Source organism: Engystomops pustulosus, chromosome 7, assembly GCF_040894005.1.
Source record: "Engystomops pustulosus chromosome 7, aEngPut4.maternal, whole genome shotgun sequence".
In the NCBI taxonomy this organism is placed as follows: domain Eukaryota; kingdom Metazoa; phylum Chordata; class Amphibia; order Anura; family Leptodactylidae; genus Engystomops; species Engystomops pustulosus.
In genome coordinates this window covers 38,591,109-38,603,877 of record NC_092417.1, presented here as the reverse complement: position 1 = coordinate 38,603,877, position 12,769 = coordinate 38,591,109, and the positions used below count along the sequence as shown (strand labels likewise).

The 12,769-nt window shown below is 41.1% G+C and overlaps 1 protein-coding gene across 1 annotated transcript; it reads right to left on the bottom strand.

Moving 5' to 3' along the window:
- Nucleotides 1-872: 872 nt before the first annotated feature.
- Nucleotides 873-12,763, bottom strand: LOC140069617 (uncharacterized). The gene is made up of 8 exons (XM_072115510.1): nt 12,375-12,763; nt 11,298-11,419; nt 10,258-10,396; nt 9,017-9,138; nt 7,926-8,036; nt 6,054-6,160; nt 4,528-4,618; nt 873-1,038 (listed from the first exon to the last, which is right to left on the bottom strand). The coding sequence occupies exons 1-8, from the start codon at nt 12,538-12,540 to the stop codon at nt 922-924; spliced, it is 975 nt and encodes a 324-aa protein (XP_071971611.1). The 5' UTR covers nt 12,541-12,763; the 3' UTR covers nt 873-921.
- Nucleotides 12,764-12,769: the final 6 nt, after the last annotated feature.

The following is a 12,769-nucleotide window of genomic DNA, read 5'->3' as shown; positions in this document are numbered from 1 at the left end:
GTGATCGTACTGACCCAAAGTATATAGTCGACATGTCATTTCGGATGCACAGTGAAAGCTGTAAAAACCAAGCCCACAAGAAAATGGCGCAAATGTGTTTTTTTTTTTACCATTTTCACCACATTTGGATTTTTTTTATCCTGCTTCCCAGTACATGGCATGGAATATTAAATACTGTCACTATGAAGTTCAATTTCTAACAGCCTGTCACACAGCTCTTTACTTTGAAAAATAAAAAAAAAAGTTATATATTTTTGAAGGTGGGAAGTGAAAAATGGAAATGCAAAACGAAAAGGGGCCTGGTCAATACGGGGTTAATTACCTAATGTAATACTTCTAAAAACCTCCGGGAGGCTACCCGTACCTGTTGTGACCATGCTGAGTAATGTACTGCGGATTACTGGTAATCACTGCTGTGGTTTAACTTGCAGGTACATTCAATGAATAAGCCTCTCCCTAGATTATGACCATCTATATCACTGCCAGAAGTTCCTTGCTAAACATAATGGCAATGTATATAGATATATATATAATGCTATCTACTTACCTAATGTGCATCATAGATGCAGTGTAAAGCTGCATTCACATGGATGTATAGGGGATGTATATATGGCTGTATGCTTGCAGCTGTACATACCTTCCCTATAGACAACATTAGGCACACGGAGTGATACTGCTCCATAAACTGGTAAAAGATAGAACATGTCCTATCTTTCCCCATGTGCACGGCTGTACACCGTGCATCTCTATGGAGAGGTGAGGGGGTCACCCCTCCTCCTCTCCAGCGCGCCAGATGTGTGCCCGCCCCAGCTACGACCAGGCTGGCACACGTTAGTGTGAATGTAGCCTAAGTTTGCAGATATAGAGCCACATTTGTTTTACAGTTAAACTTTATTTTCTTAAAGAAACAGTCACCTTTTTCTATAAGACTTTATATAAATGAATGTCACTGAGAGCATCTTGGTCAGTGTCCGGTCCCAAGAAGATATCTGTATCCAGTTCAATTTCTTCCACCCACTCACTTAGTTGTATATTGACCTGTGAAGACAAGAATACTATAAACTTCCTACTTGTAGGAAAAGAGTACAAGAAAACATACAGCCTTTCTGAATTCATTTGAAGAGAAGCATTCACCTCCTTTACCCCACTAAACTACAAGCCCCACGGGTAGGGGATGACGTGTCCTTTCTAGAATTCCCTCTTTCTGACTGCATTCACATGTGACGCTTGCCTTGCATTTTGAAATGCAAGACAAACCCCCATGGGCGTTGCTTGTCCTGATCGCATATATATTTCTATAGAAATGCATAAAATCAGTAACCATCACCACCTGAGTGAAGTTGCCCCCCCCCCCCACCTTGTTCAAATCAAACAAAAATGGCATTTGTGCCGCTATTGTTTTTAAGATATTCATGAAAGTTTCCAGAGGTCAACCAGCCCCCCCACATTGCCCAAACCAAACCGGTGCCGAACAATTCTGCTACGTTTGTGCTGCTTTTGTTTTGAATAAATGAACAAAAAATTAAAGGTCAAAAGTTCAACCAGCCCCACACATTAACCAAATCAAACAAAACTGGTGTTAGTGCTACGTTTGTGCTGGTTTGTGCAGCAAAGATTTTCGTTTGTGCCGCTGTCATTTTTAAGGTTTGTTCAGGTGTTTACATAGGTTAAGGATGAACTGGTAAAAAACAAACTTAGTGACACTTCCCTGGTTTGATCACCAGGGGGAGCTAGCAAACACATTGTAATTTGGAAGAAATTAACTCTGATGACCTCTGGAAAAAAAGTATGAATATCTTAAAAACGATAGCGGCACAAACAGTGGTGTAACTACCTCTGGCGTATATTCTGTATGTATATGCAGCATGTGTGTATATGGTGTTTTTATCCTGCATGTATGTGTATATATGGTCAGTGTATACTGTATGTGTTTGTGTATTGTATATGTATATAATGTGTATACTGTATGTGGGTATATACTGAATGAGTTTGTATATACTCTGTGTATTAGTGTATAAATGTATATGAGTGCATAAATGTGTGTATAAGTGTATATTTATGTATATGGGTGTGAGTATACGTGTGTAGAACTTTATGTGTGTGTATATAAAGGTGTGTATATATCAGTGTATAAATGTGTGTAATTGTATAAACATGTCTGTATAGGGGTACATTCACAAGAACGTAGGGGGGACGTATATCTGACTGAAAATGTGCTGCCGGATATACTTCCACCATAGGCTTCTATACCACCTGTGCTCGGTACGGTGAGTACAACAAGTACTCACTGTTTCAAGCAAAAGAGATAGAGCGTGCTCAAACTTTGTCCGTAAGAACGGCCATGTGGCTCTATTCTCTATGGAGAGGGGAGTGGTGTGCCGTGCTCACCTCTCCTCCTCTCCAGACGTGTGCCTGCTATATATATATATATATATATATTTTAAGGGTAAGGGGGGCCCCATGCAGAAATCTGCTATGGGGCCCAGCCTCTCCTAGTTACGCCCCTGGGCACAAACGAAAATTTTTGCTGCACAAACATAACACTAACATTTTATACCAGTTTTGTTCAATTCGGTTAATGTGGGGGGGCTGCTTGAACTTTTGACCTTTAATTTTTTTGTTCATATATTCAAAACAAAAGCAGCACAAACGTAGCAGAACTGTTCGCCAACCAGTTTTTTTTTGGTTTGGCCAATGTGGGCGAGGGGGGGGGGGCTGGTTGACCTCTGATGACCCCTGGAAACATTCATTAATATCTTAAAAACAATAGCGGCACAAACGAAAATTTTTGCTGCACAAACCAGCACAAATGTAGCACAAACGTTTGACACCAATTTTGTTTGATTTGAACAAGGTGGGGGGCCAACTTCACTCAGGTGCCATCACCTGCTGTTTCACATTTAAACAATGCACAACAGAGGGTACTGGTTACCGATTGCATGCGTTTCTATGGAAATGCATATGCGATCGGGGGTTTGCCTTGTGTTTCAAAAAGCAAAGCAAACGTCACATGTGATCACAGCCTTAAAGGAAATCTACCATTTTCCTTTATGCATTACGAACCAAACATACCTTGAGAATGCTGTAGCTACACTGATGCAGAAACATATCTTGTTTAATCCCTGAATTGAATGGTTTTGCTGAAAAAACAATAATAAAATATGATAATGAGGTTCTGTCGCTCCTGTGGCTGGCTCAGCGCTTCTCCTCTTACCCCAATTATGCTGTGCACCAGAGAGTGATGTATTCACTGTGTTGTCCATGACAGGCAGAAGTAATCAATTGGTGCATCATCTCCCAGCTGCTGTGTATGAGTCATCCAGCTCAGGTTGATAAGTCCTGTCTTGACAGTTCAGGAAGCTCCGTGTAATTTACTGCAGCCAACAGCACCCAGCTTTCCCAAGGTCTTTTATTTTATTTTTTCCAGCAAAACCACTCGGATCAGAGATTAAACAAGATATGTTTCTGCATCAGTGTCGCTACAGCATTTTCAAGGTATGGGTGAATTTGATTTTGAAGGAGAAAGGTGTTCCACAAATGTCTTTCACCTGTTGATTTGTGATGCAGTTTTAACTGCAACGTGTGACCGCACCCTGAAGGCTCTTGTGTCACCCCCTCATCCTCATAGACTGTAAGCTCTTGTGTCACCCATTCATCCTCATAGACTGTAAGCTCTTGTGTCACCCCCTCATCCTCATAGACTGTAAGCTCTTGTGTCACCCCTCATCCTCATAGACTGTAAGCTCTTGTGTCACCCCTCATCCTCATAGACTGTAAGCTCTGTGTCACCCCTTCATCCTCATAGACTGTAAGCTCTTGTGTCACTCCCTCATCCTCATAGACTGTAAGCTCTTGTGTCACCCCTCATCCTCATAGACTGTAAGCTCTTGTGTCACCCCCTTATCCTCATAGACTGTAAGCTCTTGTGTCACCCCCTTATCCTCATAGACTGTAAGCTCTTGTGTCACCCCCTTATCCTCATAGACTGTAAGCTCTTGTGTCACCCCCTTATCCTCATAGACTGTAAGCTCTGTATCACCCCCTCATCCTCATAGACTGTAAGCTCTTGTGTCACCCCCTCATCCTCATAGACTGTAAGCTCTTGTGTCACCCCCTCATCCTCATAGACTGTAAGCTCTTGTGAGCAGGGCCTTCACTCCTATTGTTCCATATGACTGTTTGTGCTCTGTAATGTAATATTATATTTGTATATGTCCCATATGATTTGTAAAGCGCTACGGAATTAGACAGCGCTATATAAAGATTATTAATATTGTTATTATATGTTGGGTTCTATAGCAGATAGAACCATCATCAGAATTAAAATAACATTCTCATCTTTCAAATAACATCAGCAGATACAGACATAGAAATTGTTGCTAGCTGGATCTTGATCTGCAGCTCACATTCCCAAGAATTAATTTACCAGCCCACATCTCTGGTTCTGTAGCTCTAGCAGCACAAGCCTGATGTGATCATTTATTTCAGGGCATCTTGTATTTTCATTTTGGGTTCTGTTCAACCAACCTGAAGTTTGCTGAAGGATTCCTTTAAACCAGGTACTGTCACTATAAGACTTCCTTTCTTCCTTAAGTTTTCATACATAAACATCCAGGCTCTAGAAAGTAATAGACTGTTACCACAGAGAGAAGCTGAGACCACAAAGAATAAGCTAATCATACCATACAGTTTTTATTCTATAACAACTAAAGTGTGGAAATTTACAATGAATGATAACAGTGAAAGAGCTGTTAGTCGCTGCAAAGGGAATGTGACATACTTCTGAAAATGTCCAAGTTAAAAGACCATGGAGTACTGCATCTAATTTGTTCTAAAGGTTGGAGGAGGTTTTTAAGGGGGTATTGAACTCATTTTGAACAATCACTAACATGATAGGGGTTAACCCATCAAGGGTGTTGTCTTCTTTTAGCATATAATTGATATTTTTTTGTATATTGAAAAGTTATACAGAAAATCTACTGGAAAATTGTATCAATTCCTCTCAGTTTTCTAGATCTCTGCTTGCTGTCAATCTAGAAAGAGCTTCATTGTTTACTTCCTGTGCATACTAACCTGTCTTTGGTCATGTGATGTCACACAGGTGCACAGATCGTTATATCACAGAGAGCAATCAGAGCTGTGTGATATAACGAGCAGTGCACCTGTGTGACATTACATGACCAGGGATATAATGAGCCGTGCACCTGTGTGACATTACATGACCAGGGATATAATGAGCCGTGCACCTGTGTGACATTACATGACCAGGGATATAATGAGCCGTGCACCTGTGTGATATCACATGACCAGGGATATAATGAGCTGTGCACCTGTGTGACATCACATGACCAGCGATATAACGAGCTGTGCACCTGTATGACATCACATGACCAGGGATATAACGAGCTGTGCACCTGTGTGACATTACATATCCATAGGAAATAAACCATGAAGCTTTCTTTAGAAGGACAGCAATCAAAGTATATTGGAAAACTAACTTTTCACCACCCAAACAATATTAATTATTTGCCAACAATGGACAACCCCTTTAAGGTTAATAATTAAAGGGAACCTACCACCACAAATCTACCTATAAAGGAAGATCGGGTGGTAGGTGGGTCAATGGGACGTGAGGATAGCCCTTTTAAGGGCTAATCCTCACGTCCCCACACTTTTTTGTTAACTTTTATTAGACTTTTATGCAAATTTACTTATGCGGCTACTGGGGCGTGGAGTAGCCGCATCTGAGGTTACACGAGGCGGCTACTCCACGCCCCGGTAGCCTCTTTTCCCCTCCTACTCACCATCTTCGGCGCGCAGCTACGCCTTCGTCCGGCGATCCTGCCATCTGCGCATGCGCAGAAGAGCAGGCCCGCGCGGTCACTGCTCCGAAACAGGCGCGGGCTATCCTCACGTCCCATTGATCCACCAACCACCCGATCTACCTTTATAGGTAGATTTGTGGTGGTAGGTTCCCTTTAACAAAGAAAGTATACTGTATGTGTTATTATATTGATTTCATGAAAATAAGTTTAGAAAAGTAGATTGCGTACTTTATTTGTTCCTCTTTGTTCAGGAAATATTCAAAAACATTGTTTAGTACAATCACATCAGCTCCTTGCAGGAGGGTCTTCTGACTGCAGATATCTGCATGATGCACCTGAAGGAAGGAAGGTAAAGCTGATGATAGCAGCTCGTACACATACGGAGGTTTCCCATGAAGGTAATACTGATCACATCTCCTTAGTATAGGTCATTAATATCAGATCAGTGGTGATCAGCTGTTCAAAGGGATTCGTATCCCTCAAGGAACAGCTAGAGGAACTTCATGGCTTCCAGTGCTCCCTACACTCAGTATAAAGTACATATAGAAAGCACTTGCTGGGTGCTGCAGATTTGGCACTTCAAGTCAAATGGACAAAGTGTTGAAAACACCCGATTTATAAAAATATAAACTGAAGGTACCGGCCCAAAGTGTAAGGCTACAGCTATTTCAACGCAACCAAGTTCATTTGTGTACGTTGATGTATATGGAGATATAACCCAACCTAATGTTTGTAATTTCGAACTTCCCATCTTGCTTTTTCAGTAGTTTTTGGAAGATCACATTCAATATCTTTGCTCTGAACTTTAGAAAATACAACAGACACAGTCAATAAACCTTTAAAGGGGCTAATTTTCGCAAAAACCATGTCCACGTCTCATAGGTTGTACTGCAGCTCACCCTTATTTACTATAATGGAACCAGCTGCCATACTATTGGTGGATGGAGGAACGCAACAATGGGATGTCATCTTATTTGTCCTGAAAACACAACTAAATAGGTATAAACTCATAGAAACATACTAAATAAGGTTAGAAAAAGACTTCAGACCATCAAGTCCGACCTATTAAATTATACCGTGTTGAACCAAAGGAGTGCAAACACCCTGCAAGGCAGATGTCAATTGCCCCAAAACAGTGGAAAAAATCCTTCCCATCCTGCCTGGATCTTTTTTTCTAAGATGAATAACCCCAAGTTTAGTAATCTGTTTTTGTATTCTAATCCCCCCATTCCCCTAATAATCCTGGTTGCTCTCCTGTGCACCTTTTCCAGTTCTACTATATCCTTTTTGTACACTGGTGCCCAAAACTGTACACAATATTCCATGTGTGGTCTGACCAGGGATTTGTATAAGGGAAAAACTATGGGGGATATTTATCATACGCTGGCTCCTGCCTCTTGCTGTATCGGGCTGCCAGTAGCGCAGCGTTCATCCTACGCCAGGCAGGGCCTGGCGTAGAAAAAAACGCAGCCGTCGACTTTTCATGTCATGTATGAAAAGTCGCCGGCAGCAGCGAGTGCGTAGGCGCGGGGACAGTAACGCCCCGCGCCGACCGACCCACTCCCGTCCGGCCGTGCCCCCCGCTCGGCCGGCTGCGCCCCCCCTTCACGCCCCACTGGCGTGAAGGTGGCGGATTGGGGCAAATAATCGCAAAAGCTAGCAATAAGCTAGCATTTGCGATTATTTCAGGGCCTCTGCGCCACTGGCGGTGCGTAGAGGTCCTGATAAATATGCCCCTATGTCCTTATCATGAGAATCAATTCCTCTCTTGATACATCCCATAATTTTATTTGCTTTAGCAGCAGCCACCTGGCTCTGATCACTAAAATTGAGTTTACCATCCCCAAAGTTTAGAACATAATTATACTTTTTATTTCCATGGCCCAAGTGCATAATTTTACATTTATCTACATTAAACCTCATCAACCATTTCTCTGTCTACTCCTGAAGCTTCCACAAATCCCTCTGTAATGCTAAACTATCAACCTCAGTATTAATTACTTTACACAGCTTAGTATCATCTGCAAATATTGAAATTCTACTGTGTAAATCCTCTAGGAGCTCATTAATAAAAACAATATTAAAAAGTGTTAAACTCACCTGTATTCTGTCTAAAAAATTATATTTATTGATGATCTTCTCTTGCAGATCACAGAGTTCAGGGTTAATTTCTACTCCATCCAATCTACTGGCTGAACTGTAAATGTAACCCTATAGTGGAATATATAGCCAAAATAAAAATGATACTTTAAATATTTGATTTGACTCACATTATTCAAATTATTGGGTTGCAAAACATGGTTAGAGTAACCGTATTTCTAAAACTGATGTGAGGGCTATACAACACACAGGACAACATAAATTATGGTTTTAGGCAATTTACTGTGTTTCCCTCAAAATAAGACATGGTATTACGGTATATTATTTTTTGCTTGGAAAAATGGGTTAGGGTTTGTTTTTCCATTAACAAAAATCCTGTTTATTCTTAAACAAAAAAATCTACATTTATTCAAATGTAGTCATATTTTTAATTTTTTGAACAACATCACAAGTCTCCAAACATTGAATTCCATTGAATTTCCTCTTCCTCTGCAGCTCTCTCCATTCTACCTTCAGCTGACAGACTGGAGGAGGGCAACCAAACAACTATATCTTCTGAACATGGCACCTATAAACACAGTTGTAGTGTAATTTTAAAGTGGATCCCGCTTTAATATTGCATCAGTATTGTGTTTAGGTGCCTCGGACACTGAGATATCCACTGTTAAAGTTACAGTGGAGAGTGGAAGCTATATAATTACACTTTCAAGTGTACCTTCAACATCTGATATCTCCAGTTCTGTGTCACCTAGAAGCACAAAAATTGTATCACATGATATTAAAGGGATGGTTCTCCTCTTTAAAATATCACCTGTACTGTGTTTCTAGGTGCCACAGTTTAGAAGATATAGCTGTTTGTATCTAGGTCTTATTTTCTGGGTTGATCTCTTTTTTTTACAGAATCAAGGGCTTAGACACGTGGCTATATATTGTGATAGGGTTCTGCTGTGTAGCTATTTCTCACACACTATTTCTTTGAGAGAAACAAACATGCACAGAATAACCTGAATGGATTCAACTCTTTTAATCTTATAAATGGGGATGCTCCCAGAGATGACAGGTCAAAGTACCCATTTAAGTTCATTCCTTACCGCAAATAAGACTGCTCCTAGACGAGACCCAACGTCTAATAAAGTTTTACCGCTCAGGTCAGGTAAAGCATGGTGAAATAGAAACCGGAGCTCCGGTATGGAGAAGGAATGGGATACAAAATCTGCAAAGTATAACATAGACAGTCAATGTTAATATCTGAATTATAATACATATACTACACATTGTGCGACAGAAAATTGGGACAGCAACCAATTTGACCATATTGACATCTACTTACATTCTTGCAGGTGCACGCAGCAGATGATCCAAGATGCCATGATCGAGATCAGATGAAGCAGATCAGATGAAAAAGCAGCAGCACTCTAAAGGGAACCTGTCACCAGGAGACCCTTGGAGGAGCGGTTTCCCAAGGGGGGGGGGGGCTGCTCCTCTATAGCCACTCCCAGGTGACAAATGCCTAGTCACAGAGCACATGGCATTGAAGGTACTATATAACATTTCTTTTTTTCTGTAAAACCTATTTTTTTTATAAGAAAACTCTGTGGCAGTATATCTACTATGCTCGGTGGGGACTGGGGGAGTGCTAAAAATGGGTCTCGAGGTGACAGGTTTTCAGTGAATCAGAGACTTCCTTTGTAAACCATGTAAAACATGTTTGGGAAATAAAGGAATTCTCAGATTCGCTGAAAACTTACGTAGAGCTGCTGCTTTTTCTTCTATTCTGAGATTGTTCATGAAGCAAAGCTCACTACACTTCTTCCACATTAATAGAGAGAAATGCCTTATAACTGTACAACAACCATTGTAATGTGCGACAGAAGCAGGAAGGTACAACTAACTAACTCTCTTACGTAATTTGTAACCAAAAACGAATGTTATGAACAGGGCCGACGCCAGCACTGGGCTTACCCGGGCAAGTGCCAGGACCCAGGGCTGCTGGGGGGCATACAAGGCTGTACATAAGAAATCCATATGGGGTCTTTATATAAAAAGAGGGGTGTGTTTGGTATGAATAAATAGGGAATATTTTAGGGAGCAGAAGACAGGAGGAATTTTAGTTTCAGTAGTTTTAATGCCACCACGAGAGCTCACTGCAAAGGGGCACACGGAACAGTCTCTGTTGCCCAGGGGCCTACGGAAACCTGTAGCTAACCCTGGTTAGGAAGTACCCAAGCAGCAACCTGTATATCAGCTTTATAGACTGTAGTAAAAAGGGGTACTAGGGTTAGCTGCAGTTTTGAAAGGGTCTATCTTCTACATTATGCAGCCAGGTACTCACCTAGAGGAGCGGTCTTTGTAGAACCACATGACATGCAGTAATTACGGCTCATCTTTCCTTCCTCACATAATATGTCAATTGTATCGTCATTATAAAGAAAAGCATCTACATGAATTGTCGGCTTCTGGAGCCTCTGAATCTGAAAATACATAGGAAAAGGAAAGTGAATATATGGGAGAAAACTTCACTAAATAATCAGCTTTATATGTACTGTATATTAGAATATTTATGGAAATGTTTTCCATAACAAATTTATGGCATTTAAAAAAAAATAAAGCTGTACTCACCTGCTCCGGCGCTCCCAGAGTCCTGCACCGTGCCCGCTGTATGAGTCCCGGTTACAGGAGAAGGTAAGGCATGCCAGGCTGCCCAGAAGGTGTTGGATTTGAGCTTCCGTGCCCCTGTTAACAAACAGGGAAATGGATCTAACAGACAACGGCGTGGGACACCGGGAACGATGGAGGAGATGAGTACAGCTTTAAATTTTCAGAATTTAAAAGCCTTTTTTTGTCTTAAAAACCAGAGCATAACCAGCTAAAAGAAGAACAGATCCTGCCAGTGGGGGCACACACCAGCATGTAAGTGTACTTGGTTTACAATCCTTGATCCTGGTGGTAAATGTTCTTTAAAGCGAGAGGTCAAGCGCTGAAGTCAAGCTCTCCCCACCTCAGATTTGATGCCCATTTGCCCAGAATCATCACTAATCAGCTCTCCTGAGTTCTGGTGAATGATGTCAATCACAGCAGAAGGGGTGTTCTGAGGCAGGGAGAGTTTGACTGTAGTGCTGCACTTTATGCCTACAAGACTTTATACCAATTCAATCAATCAATTCGAGTTGATTTATCGTTGATGCCTCCATGCTGGGCCATGAAATAAAGATGAACGAGAATGCATGGAACCATACTGGTAATATATCACTACAGTATTTTACTAACATATATCCTGCCACAAAACCTGTAAAATATGTAATTACTGAAGAAATATAACCGCTGTTGAACATGAAATGTACCATGATCATTCTGGGGCAGTACTTATCTCACATTTTCCACAGCTTGTCTCTCTGATGCTACCATTGCTTCTACTGGTAAACAATTTCGTAAATCATCAGCAATATTCCGAAGGAGAACATCTGCATTACTTGTGGTTAGCTCTTCTATTTCACCTAAGAAACAGAGAAGACTTCATTGAAGAGAATGATGTGAGGGAACAATAACCATCTCTCACTTTGCATATCTACTAACTTACCATTAGGAAAGATCAGAAAAGGACCTCAATGCAGACTACCCCAACCTTCCTGGGGAAAAGCCACTTTCATAGGCTTTTTTGTTTATACAGCCTCACTGATTTTGTCAGGATAGTGTAATAAATTTCAAGACAATCTAAGAAATTGTGAGTGGTTTGCTTTTTTTGATATGATGTTAAAGAAATTCTTTCCTGCAGATGTAACTGATCAGCTGTTAAAGAGGCTCTCACTGCATACCTAACACAGTGCCAAACATTATAAAAGGCCAAGCTTTGCGTTGCAGCTTAACATAATGACAAATGTATGAGATGTCAGTAGCCTGTAACAGGGCCCCCACCAATCAGCTTGTTATCTTGTATCCTGTGGATAGTAAATAACTTGAAAGCTTAGTACACAGTGTTGCCTTTTAGGACACCTTCTTGCTCATATTCTCATGATCACTTGGGGACCCAGATTGTTGGACCCCTACAGAAAAGACAATTAACCCTTTTCAAATCTAAGTACAATTTACAACATGTTTGTTTCTCCAATGCAGTTAAAATAAAAACACTGAAGGGATTTTGCACATAGTCTTTTCAATTCCTGTGTTCAGATCTTATGCAGACCTTTATGTCGCCATGGTTACGGACAAGAAACTGTGTGTGTAATAAACCTACAGACAGTTACCATGTGAGTTCCTGGCTTTTTAGAGCAACATTGTTACTTTGTCAAATTAAAAAACTTTTAGAACTAGTAACCAGTGTAATAAAAGTAAATAACACAAATTCTCACAACTGAGCCAGTAATAATAATTTCATTGATCAGCACTAGTCAGATGTTGAGATTGCATTTCAAAAATTTTGGGAAAGGGTCATTCTGCAGTGCCTATGCTTACTGCCGTTTTTCATCCACTGGATAACCTTAGGCAGGTCTCTCGGGGACACCTCTCCCAGCAAACTGAGGATAGCATTCTGGGCTTGAGATTCATCCATCGACCAGAACCTGGTGTCATTCAGAACCACTTTACAATCACTGGGTGTACCAAGATGGCCGCCATACATATAATAGTCTTTCAAAGGAAAGGGGGACTCGTTGCAGCTTTAGTACTTCTCTCATGTTACTTATTCCCGATTCTCCCAGCAGTGTTATATAGAAGGAATTTTTTCTGATAAACTCGGAAAGCTGCGCAACCACCGGAACCTAGAAAGCAGGAACGGCTGTAAACTTCCACTGTGACGGAGGGAATTAATTTTAGATGGCACCGGATGTCTAACTCGATGGCTGAGCCGG

Bases quoted from the DNA above. Each gene is read 5' to 3' on its own strand.
- LOC140069617 (XM_072115510.1), bottom strand. From the start codon at position 12,540: ATGTATGGCGGCCATCTTGGTACACCCAGTGATTGTAAAGTGGTTCTG. The intron at 9,139-10,257 runs GTGAGTACCTGG...TATACTTTGCAG, and splicing joins TACAAAGACCGCTCCTCTAG to ATTTTGTATCCCATTCCTTC. The intron at 1,039-4,527 runs GTTGGTTGAACA...TTGTCTTCACAG, and splicing joins AATCCTTCAGCAAACTTCAG to GTCAATATACAACTAAGTGA.